General features: G+C 40.8%; 2 protein-coding genes across 4 annotated transcripts; one reads left to right on the top strand and one right to left on the bottom strand.

The window, feature by feature from the left end:
* Window positions 1-2,187: 2,187 nt before the first annotated feature.
* Window positions 2,188-9,229, top strand: TOMM20L (translocase of outer mitochondrial membrane 20 like). The gene is made up of 5 exons (XM_063290474.1): window positions 2,188-2,534; window positions 4,540-4,583; window positions 5,977-6,058; window positions 7,886-8,028; window positions 8,955-9,229. The coding sequence occupies exons 1-5, from the start codon at window positions 2,402-2,404 to the stop codon at window positions 8,997-8,999; spliced, it is 447 nt and encodes a 148-aa protein (XP_063146544.1). The 5' UTR covers window positions 2,188-2,401; the 3' UTR covers window positions 9,000-9,229.
* Window positions 9,079-17,000, bottom strand: TIMM9 (translocase of inner mitochondrial membrane 9). 3 transcript variants are annotated; one of them, XM_063290475.1, is made up of 4 exons: window positions 16,910-17,000; window positions 14,479-14,542; window positions 14,124-14,219; window positions 9,079-9,652 (listed from the first exon to the last, which is right to left on the bottom strand). In XM_063290475.1, exons 2-4 carry the CDS (start codon window positions 14,515-14,517, stop codon window positions 9,518-9,520), a joined length of 270 nt encoding a protein of 89 aa, XP_063146545.1. In that variant the 5' UTR covers window positions 14,518-14,542; window positions 16,910-17,000; the 3' UTR covers window positions 9,079-9,517. The 3 variants fall into 3 exon arrangements, with proteins under 3 accessions (XP_063146545.1, XP_063146547.1, XP_063146548.1); XM_063290477.1 differs by lacking the exon at window positions 16,910-17,000 and adding an exon at window positions 16,808-16,887; XM_063290478.1 differs by lacking the exon at window positions 16,910-17,000 and adding an exon at window positions 16,841-16,855.
* Between the last annotated feature and the right edge of the window lie 141 nt (window positions 17,001-17,141).

Below are 17,141 nucleotides of genomic sequence, written 5' to 3'. Positions count from 1 at the left end.
GCAGCGATGAAATCCACCACAGTCCTAATAGAATAACTAAAATCTCTTAACTATATAATTATTGTATCCTACAATTAAGTTTTCAGAATTCTTAAGGCTCAATGTTAAGAAGTCAGTTTGGGAAGGTGGGAAAAAAAGCTGACCCTGCCACTGAAATTTGCAACTGCTCTAAGAGTGTAAGGCACACACTTTTAATTAGTTACTACTTGAGATGGAGAGTAAAGCAAAAAATAGGATATGAACTTTCCTATACGTTTCTTTCTTCCATAGCATCCGCCTGACCACTTCAGTTTGCAGGGTTAACGCGCTCTAGTTCCTTTAATTGGGACCCCTGAAACACACCTTCCCTGCAGCAGCTCCTGCCTTCTGGAATGAGGTTCCTCCCAAGATCCAGACAGCGCCTACTCTGATGTTGAGAGCAGTGAAGACCTGGCTCCTCACTCAGGCCTTTGACAAGGGAGAGAGAGACCCCTCCCTTCATTCCACCTGGTCCGTTGCACTTGGCATCTTTTACTGATTTTACTGTAATTTCTTCCATTGTTGTGAGCGGCCCAATGTCACTGGGAGTCAGGCAGCATACAAGTTTAATAACAACAACATTCAATTAATAACAACATATTCAACTTGCTAAGGTTAGGGTCAGGCAGTCCAGCACTGGCAGAACCTCTGTTTCTGCTAGTGCCTGTTCAGTTTGAATTGCATTATCCCGATTTCTAAGAATACCTCTAAGCCACACAGGCATTCTTAAGAAACTAGCTCAGAAGACAGGTATCTATCTTCCCAGAAAAAGACCACAGTAAGCTAAAATAGTAAGGATCATTGTGAAAACATGGCAAGGAGGAATTCCACCAGTTTCACTGGTGAATGAAACAAAGACTGGCACACTGACCTTGGCAGCCATTTTGTGAATGGACTGCTTCCCCTGTGCGGCCACTTTTAGAATGTGAATAAGCTCTCAAGGTTCTCAAAACACACCAGTCCCTAAAACCAACTGACACTTACCTTCCTGTGGATAATGAAATTAATGGGTTTATTAACATGATTTTAAATTATCAATTTTAATTAAGGACACATTCTCCTTTGCTATATCCAAGCACTTAGAATCAGGACATCGACAATTGTGGCATGTAGAGTGACCAGAAATGACCTGACTTGCAACAATGGATTGTTGGTAAGTATAGCCACTTAACACTTGAATAACGTGTTTTTTTTTCTGTGAAGGAGGAAATAAGAGAATATTGGGCAATCTGATTATATTTTTTTAAAGTTTTGTTTATAAAATAAATTTCTAATCTCTCTTTTATTTGGTGTTATATTTTCCTACTTCTGTTTATATGTGTTTGTGGGGGGTTATTTTTGTTAATCAGCTACTGCAATAGAAGTCCATGAGCATGGTAAAAAGAAAAATATCTGGATTTACTTCAGCGGGTAGCTCCTCTTTCAGCAGCTCATATTTAGCAATTCTGTGTTGTTGTATCTTAACTACTCATCTAATTCCCCATGTATGAGACAACAAAGTCTTTGGCTGCAAATACCAAAGTAGAAAAGTTATTAGAAGGGTGCATAGAATCCATTTAGACCGAAGTTCTGGTTTCAAAGTGGTAAGATTATTCAGTAAAGGTTTCCTATTATTGCTGCCTGTTTTCTTCCAAGTAAGTGGCCTTTGTACAGCTTCTGACCACCGAACTTCAAATTAACGGAGATGAAACACGTTTATAAATTTCATCTTGGAAAATCAGTACATCCAGTCAATTAGTACAGGATCAAATAAAAGCTCATTATTCCCTTAAGACCATGATCAGTCAGTAGAAACTCACATACTTTGCGCAGGTGATGCGAGTGGCCGATACCCAGAAAAAACCGCCTAGGTTTGGCAAGATCGAGGGAACAATGGAAAGACAGCGAGGAAGGGGGGTGGGACCCACAAGAGTACTGTTCTAAAATGCCCTTGGACAGGCTAAGGGCTGTTGCTAAGATCGAGGGCGAAAACCTGTCTACCAAATCACCAGGGCTCGGGTGGACTGCTTGGCACCTAGCTAAATGAACACAAGGAGCAAAAAGCGACTCTGCAAGCGCAGGCTTTCTCTTCGCTCGCTCTCCTTCCTCGACTGGGGGTGGAGAGGCGGCGAGGGGAGAGTCACAAAGATAATGGGCTTCTTTCCACCTCCGCCTTCGAAGACCGGGGGGGATCCTTTTGTCGCTGAAGTCCTCCTAACGAAACTCTCCATGTCTACCAGCGGCGGCCCACGGATCACACAACTGTATCTGCTTCGCGGAGGGAGGGAAGGCCAGGCCAGGGAGTTCTGCATTTAGAAGCGCCGCCGAAGCGTGCGTCCCTCCCTCCCTCAGCCCGCTCCGGCGGTCGGGTAAAAAGGACGCGGCGGCAGCGGCTGCCCCCGCCATGGCATATTGGCCACGGCCCGTCCTGCTGTGGCTGCTGGCGGGCGCCTGCGGCCTGGCTTTGCTCGGCTACTGCGTCTACTTCGACCGGAAACGGCGAAGCTCTCCGGACTTCAAACAGAGGCTAAGAGAAAGTAAGTAGTGTGAGCAGCCGGGCGGGCGCCCTGGCCGTCCTTGCCCTGCCTTGGGAAGAAGGCGTGACCGGCTATCTCCTTGCCAGGAATGGCGGGGGGCGGGGAGGGAAACACCCGGCTTGTCCGAAAAGGGAGTCTTCTTCCGGGATCGGGAGCCCCGCGTCTCTGCGTGTGCAAGAACGGTCCTTTGCAGGCCTTGTTAAGCTGTAGGAACCCCGCGCTTCCTTCGAGCCCGGCCGCATTTTCCCCAGCCCGGCGCTCTGCAAAGGCAGGGCCGATGATTTGGACGGCTGTGCTGGCCGGGGACGATGGAGGCAGCCTCACGCCTCTGGAAGGGAAATGAGATGGGGGAGAGGAAGCTAAGCCCTGGTCGCGTCCCTCTGGTGAATGGAGGAACGAAGAGGTGAAAGTAATGCTATAAACTCAGCTCAACTCCTCCTCTTCCCTTTCCACATGGCAGTGATCAACAACAGCCCGTCCCCGTTATATACTGTATAAAAAATTACATACATAACGTGTCGTTGGAAAATAAGGACGCGCTTGCTTCTATTGATACTATCTTTCCCTGTAACGTATAGCAATAATTGCGGCCTCGGGCCGTTACGTAGCCCGCTATTGTCTTCTCAGAGCGGCTGGTAGCAGCTTTTAGGAGAAGTTCACAAAACAAACAGCCCAGTTAGACCATCTACAGATGCTTGGAATAGACCCCCGGACTCTTTATGTATAGATAAATGTGATTTATATGTCGCCTTTCCTCCAGAAGCTCAAGGTGGCCTACATAGCACTCCCAGTTTTTCCTCACTCCCTTAGGTGCTCTGCCTGTGCTGTATTAATTTACCACTTCAGCCTACTTACAACCAGAAAGCAAATCTGGTTGGTTGATTAAAGCTAAACTAATGGGAAAAAATACAGTAATATGACCAATGTTATTTCAGTATTGTAAATATGTTCACCATTTTATCTCATTCAGTCTATTTATATACCTTTCCCTTATATTTATTTATAAAACATTTCAATGGTTCATACATGATTATTAGAAATAAGGAAGAAACCTTTTCCCACACCAGCCATGTACATCTCCCATTGCAATCCTATACAGGTCACATTGTATGGATCAATAGAGTTCACAATCTTATTTATGTGAGCAGGATTTAGACTCAGTAATTTCCCTTCCAGAGATCTATCAGAGGGAAAAAGTGAATGGCTACTCAAGCAAATTATAGTAGCAACTTCTTTTCAAAAAAGTACTCTAGAAATCTCAAAAGGGAAATTGGGGAATATATTAGGAAGGGATACCAGATAATAGGAACAATTACATTATATCCCCATGAAATTATACTTTAAAAGTGAATTATGATGGTGATTACAATTTACATTCAACATTTTTGCCCATGAAGCATTCAGTTAATGCTGAGCAGTATACTTCCCTTTACAGAATAGGAGGAAGGGATAAACAATTTGTCAGTGCATCTGTATCTACAAAGTACAGCTAAAATGACTGTTTTGTAATGATGGTGTAGATACAAAGATACCAATATAATTAAAGGACAGGACTTACTTTCTCCCAAACAATCAGCAGAACTCTTTTATCAGCCCAAGTGTCCTATCATTTAAATAACAATAATAATAAATATCACAACTGTCTCCCTTGACTGCAGTGGATTGATAACCTTTGTTTCTTCCACTGAAATACTCAATCCATATTGTTTGGGATTTGGGAGATTCTTAATCAGACCTTCTTGCAATTTTAATAAGTCTAATTGCAGGCAGGTACCAGGGTCAGTTTTTTTTTTTTTTACAGGAGGTTCCTATGTAGTTATTTCTTTGTTTATTTAGGAAATATATTTGTGTAGAAGAAAAAAGTTGGAAAATCTAAATATTTAGTCTTTGTATGAGATTAACAGTAGGGAAAAAAACAGTGATGCTAATTTACTTAAACATTTTCATAGCTCTGAAACTATGAAAACTAAAAGTAGTTACTAAATATTTCATATTACTCTTACAGAAAGAAGAAAAGAACAGGAAAAAGCAAAGGAAAATGAAGCAGAGGTGAAAGATAATATTTGGAAATGGTGCAGGCTTCTTAGATAGCTTACTAACCTTAAAATACAAAGATTATTTAAACTCTGCATGAATATTTCAGTAGTAGCCATAATTAAATGTCAGAATGAAACTCTTCCTTTCTTCTATTCCAATTTGAAAAGGCCAATAGAGTAACAGTCAGGAAGTAGAGACTGAGTGACAGCTGAAGTAGAGCTGATTTGATGCCTAAACATCCATGATTGAAATTGTGCAGGAATTATACTTTTAATACTCTTCCCTGAATTTAATGTGGCTGATGGGGAGAACTGGAGTTAGTCTACTCTTTTTTTTTTTGGATTAAGCTAGTTTTCCTTGAGGATGACATAGATATTAATTACATGCAATTAATGAATATTAGATTAGCTGTGATTCCCCCTGTTCAAAATTAGTATCAGTTCTCCCTCCATCTGCAATCCAAAGACAGGGAATATCCAGATGTTGCAGAACTACAGATCCCAATATCCCTCACAGCTGAGGTTGCAATCCAGAAATTGCATCTGGCCCTGAATTAGTAAATACAGCTGCATAGTTGGCAAGTAGCATTTTTAGGAGGTGCCACATCATGTTAAAAGAACTACATTAGTTTGTCAGTTGTTTTCTTAACCCAATCACATCTTAAGCCCAAATTACTTTCAGAAGCTATCTACTCATGTTCAGGTCACCTCATACTCTTAGGTCCTCAATGGATTGTCTTCTGCAATCCTGCCACAGGTATCTTTATTATCAAAATCAAATTCTGCATTTTCCATAGCAGGACCCATATTGTAGGATAAATTGTTGGAGCTGATGCTGCCCCCCTCAAAATAGTTTAGAAGAGGGCTTAAAATCTACCTGTACTGAGGCTTTTTAGAATTTTAACATTTTATAGGTCTTAGCATTCAGTTTTAATGTTGTGGAATGTTAGAACTTTATATATGTACTCTTGTAAGCCACTCAGAGCTGTTGGAATGGGTGGCATTGAAATGTATAAATAAGAGAAACTGGGAAGGGTTATGTATTCAGCTCCACATCTATGATATAAGTGTGTCACAAATGGGTCCAGTGATGGTATTACATGAAGGTGGTTGGCTCTATAGATCTTCCAGTTTTAAGTACTTACACTGCTGAATGTGAAAAAAACAGGCATAGTAATTGGAACAATAACATATGCCCTCTAAATGCCAGTAGTCATGGAGTATTCATAGAAACTGAAGCTTTTCTGAAACCAGTGGGCTTATTTATAAACTGCAAATGTGGAACCTTTGCAAGAGTTATTCCCAGTGCTGGAAAATTAATTTTAGATTTAAAAAAAATAGTTTTACTGTCATTAACTCAGATTGATTGATTGATTTCCATTAAAAAATGTTTGTAATACCCTTAGTTACACAAGCTGAAAGATGCTGCAAAAGTACAAGAGTTCTTTCTGCAAGAGATACAGTTAGGGGAGCTTTGGTTGGCAAGAGGTAAGGTTGGGAGAAATATGGTTGTTTAATTTTGAAAATAGTAAGAATATCCATTTTAATGAAGGATGCTTTGGGGACATATAAGGAACTGAATTGAATGTTTCTGCTTCTGAAAATTAACTGTTGAATAAAACTGGTATTATTTCACTTCATGTTTCCCCACAATGCTGGACAGTAAAAATGAAATGTGAAAGCTAGTTTAGGCATGGGAACCTGTGACCTTTCAGATGTTACTAAACTGGATCTCCCATTGACGCTCAGCATTGGCTATGCTGCCTGGTGCTGCTGAAAATAAGTCCAGCAACATTTAGAGCCAGTTTGGTGTGGTGGTGAAGGCACCAGGCTAGAAACTGGGAGACCGTGAGTTCTAGTCCCACCTTAGGCACAAAACTAGCTGGGTGACCTTGGCCAGTCACTCTCTCAGCCCTAGGTAGCAGGCAGTGGCAAACCACTTCCAAAAACACTGCCAAGAAAACTACAGGGACTAGTCCAGGCATTTGCCAGGAGTCAACACTGACTCAAAAGCACCAAAAGAAGTAAATAAATAAATAAACTTGGAGGGCTTATCTCTGCTTTAGCCAATCATAGAATTGCCATGGCACAACCCTGAATTTCAGTTTTGTTTTGAAAGTGGCTTGCACTATAGGTTACAGCTCTGACTTCACTCATAGGACTAGCATGATTCCAAATGATACCTCTGTTCATACAGATAGATTTGAAGCTGTACCTTAATTTCAAGTAGTTGTAAAAATAAAATGTTTGAGGTGCTAAAGAACTGGTTTCCCATCAGGCTACTTGCTGAATTATGATCTAGATTGTTTTATTCAGCATATTCTACAACAACCCAATCCTAGAAGTACAGAAATAATTTATAAGGCAAAAATGCCTCAGAATTTTAAAAATTGTGGAAGATGAACAGTAAAAAAGTGGAGATAGTTTTATGCTTCTTCTGCCTAGTTGACAGTTCCACTGGTATTCTACAGCCTCAATTTTAAAAAAATCCAGTATGGGTCAGGAATTTATACACATACTGTGAAAAAAAAATCTATGATAGGCAAGTATTTTATTGTTCATTATTTCCCTCGCAAGGATCCAAAAGTATTTGGATACTTATTAGTGACTGATAGGGCAAAGAGGAAGACAAGGGCAGGAGATATATTTAAAGCAAGGATTACAACTTTGAACTAGAACATATGTGTTGCATATTCCAAATCCCATGTTCAATGAGAGATGTCCAGAAGATTTATAGATCTCCTGTCTCAAAACTTGGAGAATTTTTCTGTACAAATTAGAAAATTCTCATTTAGATGGAGCAAAGACCAGATATATTAAAAGGCAATTTACAAGTTAATAGTGTCTGCAGAAAAGGAACAGAGTAACAGAAAAATAGCAATTTTCTCTTAAGCATAAATCTCATGGGCAAGTATGCGAGTGGAACAAAATGTGTGTCTTGTTAGCAGTTTGAGATTAATCTAGTTCAGCAACTGCTGTCACCTAGCTGGAAGCTCATAGTTAGCTTGTCACCTGAATTTGTTGTACAAGCTATACATGCAGAGAGAGTTTTCCTTTGGCTACTTACTTTTAAAAGCTACAGTACAGGCTGAAGGCAGAGAGGATATAATTGCTGGTCATTTCACTCACCTTTGCTTCACTTGCTATAGCAGGTAGGAATATGATTTTATCACATTCCAGCCTGGTTGATAGCAGAAGGTTAAACCAATGTTTAGGGTTAGATTCAGAATTCAGATTGGTGGTGCATATAATATAAGTGATTAAACTGGTTTTAAGAATTATGGGTTGAGTTTTAGGAATATGAATTAATTACAGGAGAGCAGAAGAAGAGCATTGAACACCTCATCAATGCCATTTCCGTGTGTACGCATCCAAACCAGCTAATGCAAGTCTTGGAGCAAACTCTACCTCCCCAAGTATTTGAAATGCTTGTGCACAGCATTCCATATACTATGCAAGTAGGTATATTTTAAACTTTTTAAACATTAATGAATGCAGTGGGACCATTTTCAAAAATCCTGCTGTTAAGATGTAGAATAGCATTTTATATTCATGCTTCATATAAGGCCCTAAGATTATCTACTTTGCAGAATTTAGAATTAATTAATTCATAAAAGCAAGCATACAACTAGTAGGTATGCTTTTCAAAAAAGAGAATTCAGCAAGAAGGTATTTCTATGCATCAGCATAAGGTCTTGGCTTTTCTTCCTGGAGAAAGATGGCAATTCTTTCAGGCCTCCTATTCCCTCTGTGGAGTGGCAAGATTTCAATGCTGCTTCAGTTTTCTGTGCAAAAGATGAATTGAACTTTCCTAATGATTTTAAGAGATAGCAATACATTTAATTTCATTTAAATTAATGTTCCCCTCTCACAATCACCAGGCTGGCACAACAAGCTAGTCTAAACAAAAATGGGGCTGTGCAGTTAAAGTTGTGAAAACTGAGCTGTTATCTTATGCTGTATGAACCAGGGCTTCTCATTAAACCACAGTGCAATTTATTTGTTTAGGCATAGTGTGTGAATGCAAGAATCACATTTTGTTAACCTGGTGTAGCATTTGTATCAACTAAACCATGCTGTTTCCAATGATCTACCCTTCAAGTTGCTAAGCTGGTCCATAATTGCTTAATTTTTTTATTGTTGAACTTCATATGCCTCTAAACTTTTCACTAGGCCATTGAAGGCATTCTCTTTAAGTAAGTTAGAATGTGGTATTCATTGGAAAGACAAGAGCTACAAGCATCCAGGGGAACTAGCAAGTAAGATTTGTTATCTAAGAACATAAATACCTTCTTAGAAAACTAAAGCATTTTTAGAAAATCACCAAGTTAAATGTTTGAGTGCATTACCACCCCTACAAATGATTTTTCTCCCCATTTCCTAGCAATTTGAGGCAGCTGTGAAACAGCAGAATGCTAGAGACGAGTGAGAACGCAGCATCACAAAGGCTTTTCTTAAGGCAGGACCTTATGATAGTTGATAATTCCAAAAAAAAAATCCTCAGTAGCAACAGTAGTTCTTACCTGTTTTACTTTGATTAAATAAAAAATAAACCTTGTTTTAGATGCTTTTGCATAAAATTTTGGACAACACACTTGTGTTTTAAAATGAACAATCATTGTACTGGGAACAAAAAATAAAGTGTGTGTTCTTTCCTTATCTGTAACCTAATAACATGTAGAACCAATCCATCTTTTCAGAAAAGATGGAATCAACATTATTCTTGCACACATTAAAAGACAATCTTGGAAAAAAGCTCCATCAGCTCCATGGCTGTTGTCAGTCCCAACTGTGGACCAGATAATTTGAGACAGTTGGATCATTCTTTAAGTTCTTCCATTCTGAGCTGGTGGTAGGTGTTGCTGGAGTAGCGCTAGACACCAAGGCCCGCCTCACATGCAGTGCCATCAATGCTGGCATTCCTTCATGTGGACAATCTGCAGTTTCCTAGCGGGGCTGGCTGAGAAGTCCTGCTTTGGCAGCCAATGCTTCATTCTGCTGAATATGGTACTCCTGAAATCTCATAGATATCCTCTGGGTCATTTTTAAATACTTCTGTAAACAGTGTTCTGAACAAGTCATCTGTATAATAAAGAAGAACAGGAGAAACCTATTTGTCACTCAGGTTTTTTTTTTTAATATGCAAAGTATTTTAAAATGCTCTTACACTTTTACACACACATACATGTGCACTACTCTTCATAAACTCTTATCCCAGGGCAGTTTATATTACATTTAAACATTTACAGAAACTACATTAAAAACATAATAAAAACATTAGATATAAGCAGAGGCAAATATCAGAGCTTGTTCAACACTTCCCTTTTAACTTTCCCTTTAATTTAACACTGTATCAGTGTTTTCAAAACAAATTATGAAAATTAAGACATTAAAATCTCTTAATTTTAAGACATTAAGATATTGATGTCTAGTACTGCTTTTTAAATGCTGTTCCTCCATTTCTAGTGTCAAATGCCCAGATGTATCACTATCAAGGATTCTGAACATTTAGCTTTTATCTAAAAATAGAAAGTGATTTCATTATCAAGCTTTTCTTTGCATTTACTCCAATGATAAAATAAATGGGGGATTTGGACCGGTCAACGTGTCCATCTCCATTACAGATCACCTTCTATCAGTTGTTAGCAACTCTGTCTATTTAACAGTCATTGCTTTTGTGCTATCAGTTTTGAATCATTTAGGGAATATTAAACAAACAATCCTGCATTAAGCACAAATCCTATAACTCCATCTAAAAATATCAGCATTAAGCAGGTAATATTCAGAACAAGTCCCAACATCTTCCTCTACAAGCAAATCTATAAAAATATAAAGTATTGACTGCAAAATGTGAATTTGATGGTATCCTATATAAATACATCTAGTTTTGTTGCTCTGTAATATATGAGTTGGTTTTTAATTTTTAACCTAGAAATGTTTTTGCTTTAAGAAATAAAGAGGGGCTTATCATGAGATGCAGCATTGGATTATGACTTTTTTGCATTGAAGAAAAAGAATTACCGTACTTAAAGTACTTGTTCTCTTGGGGTCTTGGTAGAGAACTCCCTGCTGCTGGATATAGTGACAGCTGCTAGCTTGTATGGTCGTAATAAAAGGACTTGAAAATTCTTGGGGGAGTGATCTATATCAATGGCTACTAACAAGGAATTTATTGTAACAGAAGGAGAAGGCAAACTATGAGGCAAAATATTGCAGTATTAATGCAAGATTTCTAATTTTGCTGGTTCTCATTAGATACAGTCAACAATGTTAAGCACTCTTCTGGTACTTTGGAAAGGGAAGTGGGGGATACAAGAAAGTATAAAAAAGATCCATCTTAACAAAAAAAGCATTCTACCTGTACAGTAGATTTCATCTACTGATAGCTAAATACAATATCTATATTCACAGGCAGCACACCATCTGTCCTGAGTTTGACCCACATGTTTTAATTAACACCTGCAAGAGAGGCTGCTCAGACAAGCAGGCTCTCCCTATTTACTCTTGCAAGTTGTGAGACAACAAATTTCCTGTTCTGACCCCAATTAGATAATTATTTCCCACTTTTATCGTAGATGCCCGATACCTGCTGGATTCCTCACTAAAAATGTAACCTTCCCTTGCTGATGCCTAAACTAAGCAACTCCAGGGGTGGAGGGGGAGAGAGATGTTGAAAGGCTATAAAACTCATTCAACAAAAGCGACCCCTTTGTGACTCAATTCCATGGAATTTTCTCCCTGCTGCTTTGGTTTACTGCAGTGAGAGAAATCTCTCCAACAATTTAAGTATTGGATTTTCATTAATAATCTCTTATTATTAATTGTAATTATCTTGGCTTCTCCTGTGTATACTCTCTTTGATATCTGACCTGCAAATTTTAAATTAGCTGGCAACACCATCATTTCCCAGAAATATCTAGCTTGCCTGAATTGGAAATTGGAATTGAATTGGACCCATTCAATTGGTCCAATTTGATTGGAATTGAATTGGACCCATTCGATTGGTCCGTCCCCGGTGATTGATGGACCCAGCAGGGTTTCAGAGGGAGCTGGAGGTTATACCCAGGGATTTGCTGCACGGTCCAGCGGAGGCCCTGGCCACCACCTGGAATAGGGAGGCGGCTGGGGCCTTGGACAGGATCGCACCTGTGTGACCTCTCTTGCCTCATCATACTCGATGCTCACCGTGGTTTACGGAGGAGCTGAGGGTTTTGAAGAGGACTAAGAGATGTCTAGAGCACCGCTGGAGGACGACAAAGACCGAATCCGACCGAACACTGGTTAGAGCTGCTATTAAGGCCTACCTGGTGGCGATAAAAGCGGTGAAGCATCAATACTTCTCCGCTCTTATTGCGTCTGCAAAATGCCGCCCAACAGCCCTATTTAAAATCAATCAATCCCTTTTGGGGAAGGTGGGTGCAGTGACCCACATACAGGGCCGTGCAGAGGAGTTTTTGGAGCATCTGCAAGACAAAATCGCTTGGATCTGCTCTACGCTAGACTCCAAGCGTGAGGCAGGGTCTGTGGAGATACCAGGGATCGTACTTACCATGTTATCTGAGAACAGTTTGATCCTGTTGGACCCGAGGAAGTGGACAGGATCCTCCAGACAGTAAATGCCACCACTTGCCAATTAGATCCATGTCCCTCCTGGCTGGTGAAAGCAGCTTGGGTGGTGACATGTGGCTGGGTCCAGGCGATGGTTAATACATCCTTGAGGGAGGGGGTGTTTCCAGCTGCCTTTAAGGAGGCGTGGTACAACCCCTACTCAAGAAACCATCGTTGGGCCCTACTGTACTGGATAATTTTCGTCCAGTCTCCCACCTCCCCTTTTTGGGGAAAGTGGTTGAGAAAGTGGTGGCATTACAACTCCAGAGGATTCTGGAGGAAACGGATTATCTAGACCCCTTTCAGTCAGGTTTCAGGCCTGGATATGGGACAGAAACAACATTGGTCGCGCTTATGGATGATCTCTGGCAGGAGCGGGATGGGGGTAGTGCATCCATCCTCGCTCTTCTTGACCTCTCAGCGGCTTTCGATACCATCGACCATAGTATCCTTTTGGGTCGGCTCAGGGAGTTGGGGGTGGACGGTGTAGTTTTGCGCTGGCTCACCTCCTTCCTCCAGAGCTGGTCCCAGTTGGTGGTGATGGGGGGGAGAGATCCAACCCTCAACCACTCCTTTGTGGGATGCCGCAGGGTTCAGTCCTTTCTCCTCTCCTATTTAACATCTACATGAAACCGCTGGACGAGATCATCCATCACCACGGGATGAGGTATCATCAGTATGCCGATGATACTCAATTGTATATCTCCATCCTGGGTGAGGTAAGTGATGCTGTGACTGCCCTCTCTCGGTGCCTGGGGGCTATAGGGGTCTGGATGGGGAACAACAGGCTTCGGCTGAACCCTGGAAGACGGAGTGGCTGTGGGTTAAAGGTTCCTCCGTATCCAGGACTTTGTCATCTTTAGTTCTGGATGGGGTTGCACTGCCCCAGACAGACCCGGTGCGTAATCTGGGAGTCCTCATGGACTCACGGCTCCTGCTGGAAGAGCAGGTGGCAGCCGTGGCTGGAAGGGCCTTTGCACAGCTTCGTGTTGTGCACCAGTTGCGCCCTTTCCTGGATCGGGAAGCCCTTCAGACGGTCACTCATGCCCTTGTCATCTCTCATATAGACTACTGAAATGTGCTCTACATGGGGCTACCCTTGAAGAGTATCCAGAAGCTTCAGCTGGTCCAGAAGCCGGCCACGTGGGCTATTTTTGGCGCCCCTAGAAGGGCGCACATAACACCCTTGCTACATGAGCTGCATTGGATACCAGTTTGCTTCCGGGTCCAATTCAAGGTGTTGGTTATCACCTTTAAAGCCCTACATGGCATGGGACCGGGTTACCTGAGGGACCGCCTCTTCCCCGTATCATCAGCCCGTCCCACCCGCTCATGCAGAGAGGGCATGCTGTGGACCCCGTCAATAAGAGAATTCCATCTGGTGGGGTCCAGGAGGTGGCCTTCTCGGCAGTAGCGCCCGTCCTTTGGAACAACTTGCCCCCGGAGGTAAGATCAGCCCCATCGCTTCTAGCCTTCTGGAGGAAGTTGAAGACCTGGCTCTGCCACCGGGCTTGGGGCAGGGAGGAAGTGCCCCTCCTACATGATGGTTGAAGAGATCATAGCCATCTGGATTTTATGAGCTGGGGTAGTTAAGAAATTGTTTTGGTTTTAATGGGATTTTATTGGAATTTTATCATGTATTTATTTGAGTTTTTATTCTATATTTATTCTGTGTTGTAAACCGCCCAGAGTCCTTCCAGTTGGAGGAGATGGGTGGTGACAAATTTGATAGATAGATAGATAGATAAGATACTGAATTGGGTTAAATCATCAATCTGATCCAGGAGAGATCTTTTTATGTTTGCTGCTCCAATTAATACCTGATTATTGTTGGTGTTTGGGCACTAGTTCATTTATCTTTCCCTGATCTCATAACTGCAGCTTTCTAGCTGACATTAACTCTCTTACCAGTTACAACCCAGAACATACAAAATAAGTCACATACTTCTTCCGGTTTGACTTCTCGGCTAGTGAAATCTTTCACACAATCTAGGAAGCAGGTTTCTGTTAGTTTGTTGTATGTTCCAAGAAATTCCTTAAACTGTGAACAAATCAAATAGATAATCAGACTTGGCTTGCCCATTCTTCACAGGAAAATAAATACAAAGGACAGATTGAGAAGAAGTAACATCCATAAAAGCAAGGGCACTTGGGTTGTATCTAATATGTACTTGTTTTGAACTGATAAGTGTATTTGTTACAGATATTAACCTTGGCTTTCTAGGGAAGGCTATTCAAGGTGTAAAATCATTTGGTAATACAAACATTCAAAAGCATCCTTCAGTGATAATAGTATTTACCTGCTTGATCTGATCTGATTCTGATATTTGTCCAGCCATGATTTAATTCTCAGGCAACTGCCACCTATGCAGAATGCAAGATATCTAAGTCAACATTTATTCCAAAACATTTTTCAGTTCAATACTCTGCTGCTCAAACCTTTAATGTTTTTGAGGAGGAAGAACATGGAAAGAATAAAAAGGACTGCTCTGTGAAACAGAATTCACAAAGAAAGATTCTTCAGTCTATAATTTATACATCACTTTTGAACCAGCAGTGCTTAATGTACACTTCCTAAGAGTAACAGAAGCTATGTGGTGGAACCAATTACCCAGAGATGTGATGGTCCTTCATCACTGGGTATATTCAAGCAGAAGCTAGCCAACCATTTCTAAGAGCTATTTCAGTTTGGATTTCCGCACAGAGCATGGATTGGACTCAGTAGCCTAAACTATTATCCAATCTCTCAATTCCCCTAACGTCCCAAATTTTGGGATCTATCCTCAGTATAAAAAGGATGATTCCAAGTATCAAAACTGTGCTTGTGAAGCAGAGGGTTGGATTCAGTGGCCCTTTCTACTCTAGGATTCTATGAGATCTTAATTTATATCTTCCTTTCTCCAGTATTTCCCAAGAATGACAACCTCTGAGGAAGGTCAGGCTGAGAATGACTGGCCAAAAGTCATCAGTAAGCACCCATGGCTGAGGTGGACTGAAACCTGGGTCTCCAGTATTTTAATCACGCAGATTCTCATTATACAAACTGAAGTCACTTCATAACAGATGACACAATGCCCTTATGTATTTTGCCTTCTAAAGAAAACACACCCTTCACTCTAGAGATAACCCATTACAGCATCATAACAAAATACTGAATTCTCTATTTTTGATTATTTCATGGACATTTCCTGATAAAACCTTTTAAGTACTGAACCAGATATAATTTTCCCTATTCTTCCAATAGTATACATTCTTCTGCATCAGAACAATATATGTTGTCAGCCCATGTATTCTCAAAAACAGTCATGTAAACTCTTGATCACTTCTTCCAGCTCTTTCAGGGCCCAACATAAGGTGAGAATGGCAATGCCAATGAAATGGACCTTTTCAGTTGTTTTGAATCTTAACAAATACCAGACCTTATCTTCTACAAGAAATTATCAAGCAATCAGGATATCTTTCCTCTGGGAAATACTTGTGCCAAATTTCTGAGTGGCAACAGTTCCCTTTGCTAGTCTGGAAAACAGCATGTGCTTTATTATCCCTAACACACAAATCCCTTAGAAAAAAAAGGATCCTATAACAATATATACTCATTCGGAACTTGGCATGGATGATATCATGGATGGCAGCTCTGAAGATAAAATGGGAAAAGCTAATGAAGCATCTCTTCTCCACCCAATGCATTCATAAACATAATAGGCCATAAATGTGTAAGGCTATGCATATCAAACTAGGTGCACATTTTGTGTACACTTTTGTCTGCCACGTTTAAACAATTATAAAAGAAGAGTAAGGCTGTGAAATCACAATGACTATAATTATATCCAATATTGGAGCCAGTACACCTCTCAAGGAACAAGAGATAGTACCATTGCACTTTTGGCTTTCCATAGGCATTTATTTCCCCGCTGTAGGAAAAGGATGCCTATCAGCAGACATTTGGGTGGATCCAGCAAGACTCTGCAAAACCAGGGTGCTGACAGTCTCTTATGTTTACTGCTATATTTCATTATATTAACATTCAAGTGCTGATGGCCTTTATAATGCTTATTCTCCAATTGTCCTATTTGCCATACAGTCGTATAGAATTTACTGTAAAGTCTTTGAGACGTTGTTTTTAATAAGCAATATGAAAACGTTTTAAATACATATAATTTATATATGAATCTAAATAAGGACTATACAGAGAATAAACATATACATTTTAGGGGCATAACTGAAGCAGTACTATATTATTTGTTTAAAGGAGAGAGTTTGACACAGAGTTTTGTCTTTCCAGGCCTCCTGGGTCTAGAGTCTTGCCTGAGCCCTAGACCTCACTGGTTTCCAGGGAACAGCTTGATGGATTGTCAAGGTCATGATGAAAGCTTGTAAATCTTCCCTTTCCCCAGAGGCGCTGCAGCGTTAGAACATATTGAGGGACCCAGAAGCCCAAACTCAATCTCCCCTTCATCACTGCAATCCAACATCCAGAAACTGAAGCAAACGAAGCTTGCCCTCGATAATTTTGTTCATACCAAAAAAAGCTTTACTGTCTATTAACTTTCTCCAGGATGAATTAGTAAAAGGAGACAACTGCAATTTTTTAACAGATACAAGCCTACTCAACGCGTTAAAAAATCTTACTTTTATTCTTCTTTCCTCCGCTTTCTTCCTCACCTAAGCTTACGACAAACACCAACTCCCCACAACATGAGTGCGTCCCCTCGCTCGCTTCCACTTACATACCTCGTGCTGGTGGACACGAATCGGCGATGGCGGAGCTGTCAGGTAGGTTTACCTAGCAACCACCAAATGGGCGCGACACTGTAAAGTTTCCCCTTCTCCTCACCTAGGCGTTCCCATTGCCTGCAAAGGCTGTTTTGTTCCTACTACCACTTGGCAAAGGCGGGAAATCAGGAAGCGATATGTAGAGCGGAATAGTTCTATAAATAAGGCGGGCGACTGGGGGAACCACTTG

Source organism: Candoia aspera, chromosome 1 (assembly GCF_035149785.1).
Source record: "Candoia aspera isolate rCanAsp1 chromosome 1, rCanAsp1.hap2, whole genome shotgun sequence".
Lineage (NCBI taxonomy): Eukaryota > Metazoa > Chordata > Lepidosauria > Squamata > Boidae > Candoia > Candoia aspera.
This window is presented reverse-complemented; position numbering and strand designations above follow the sequence as displayed.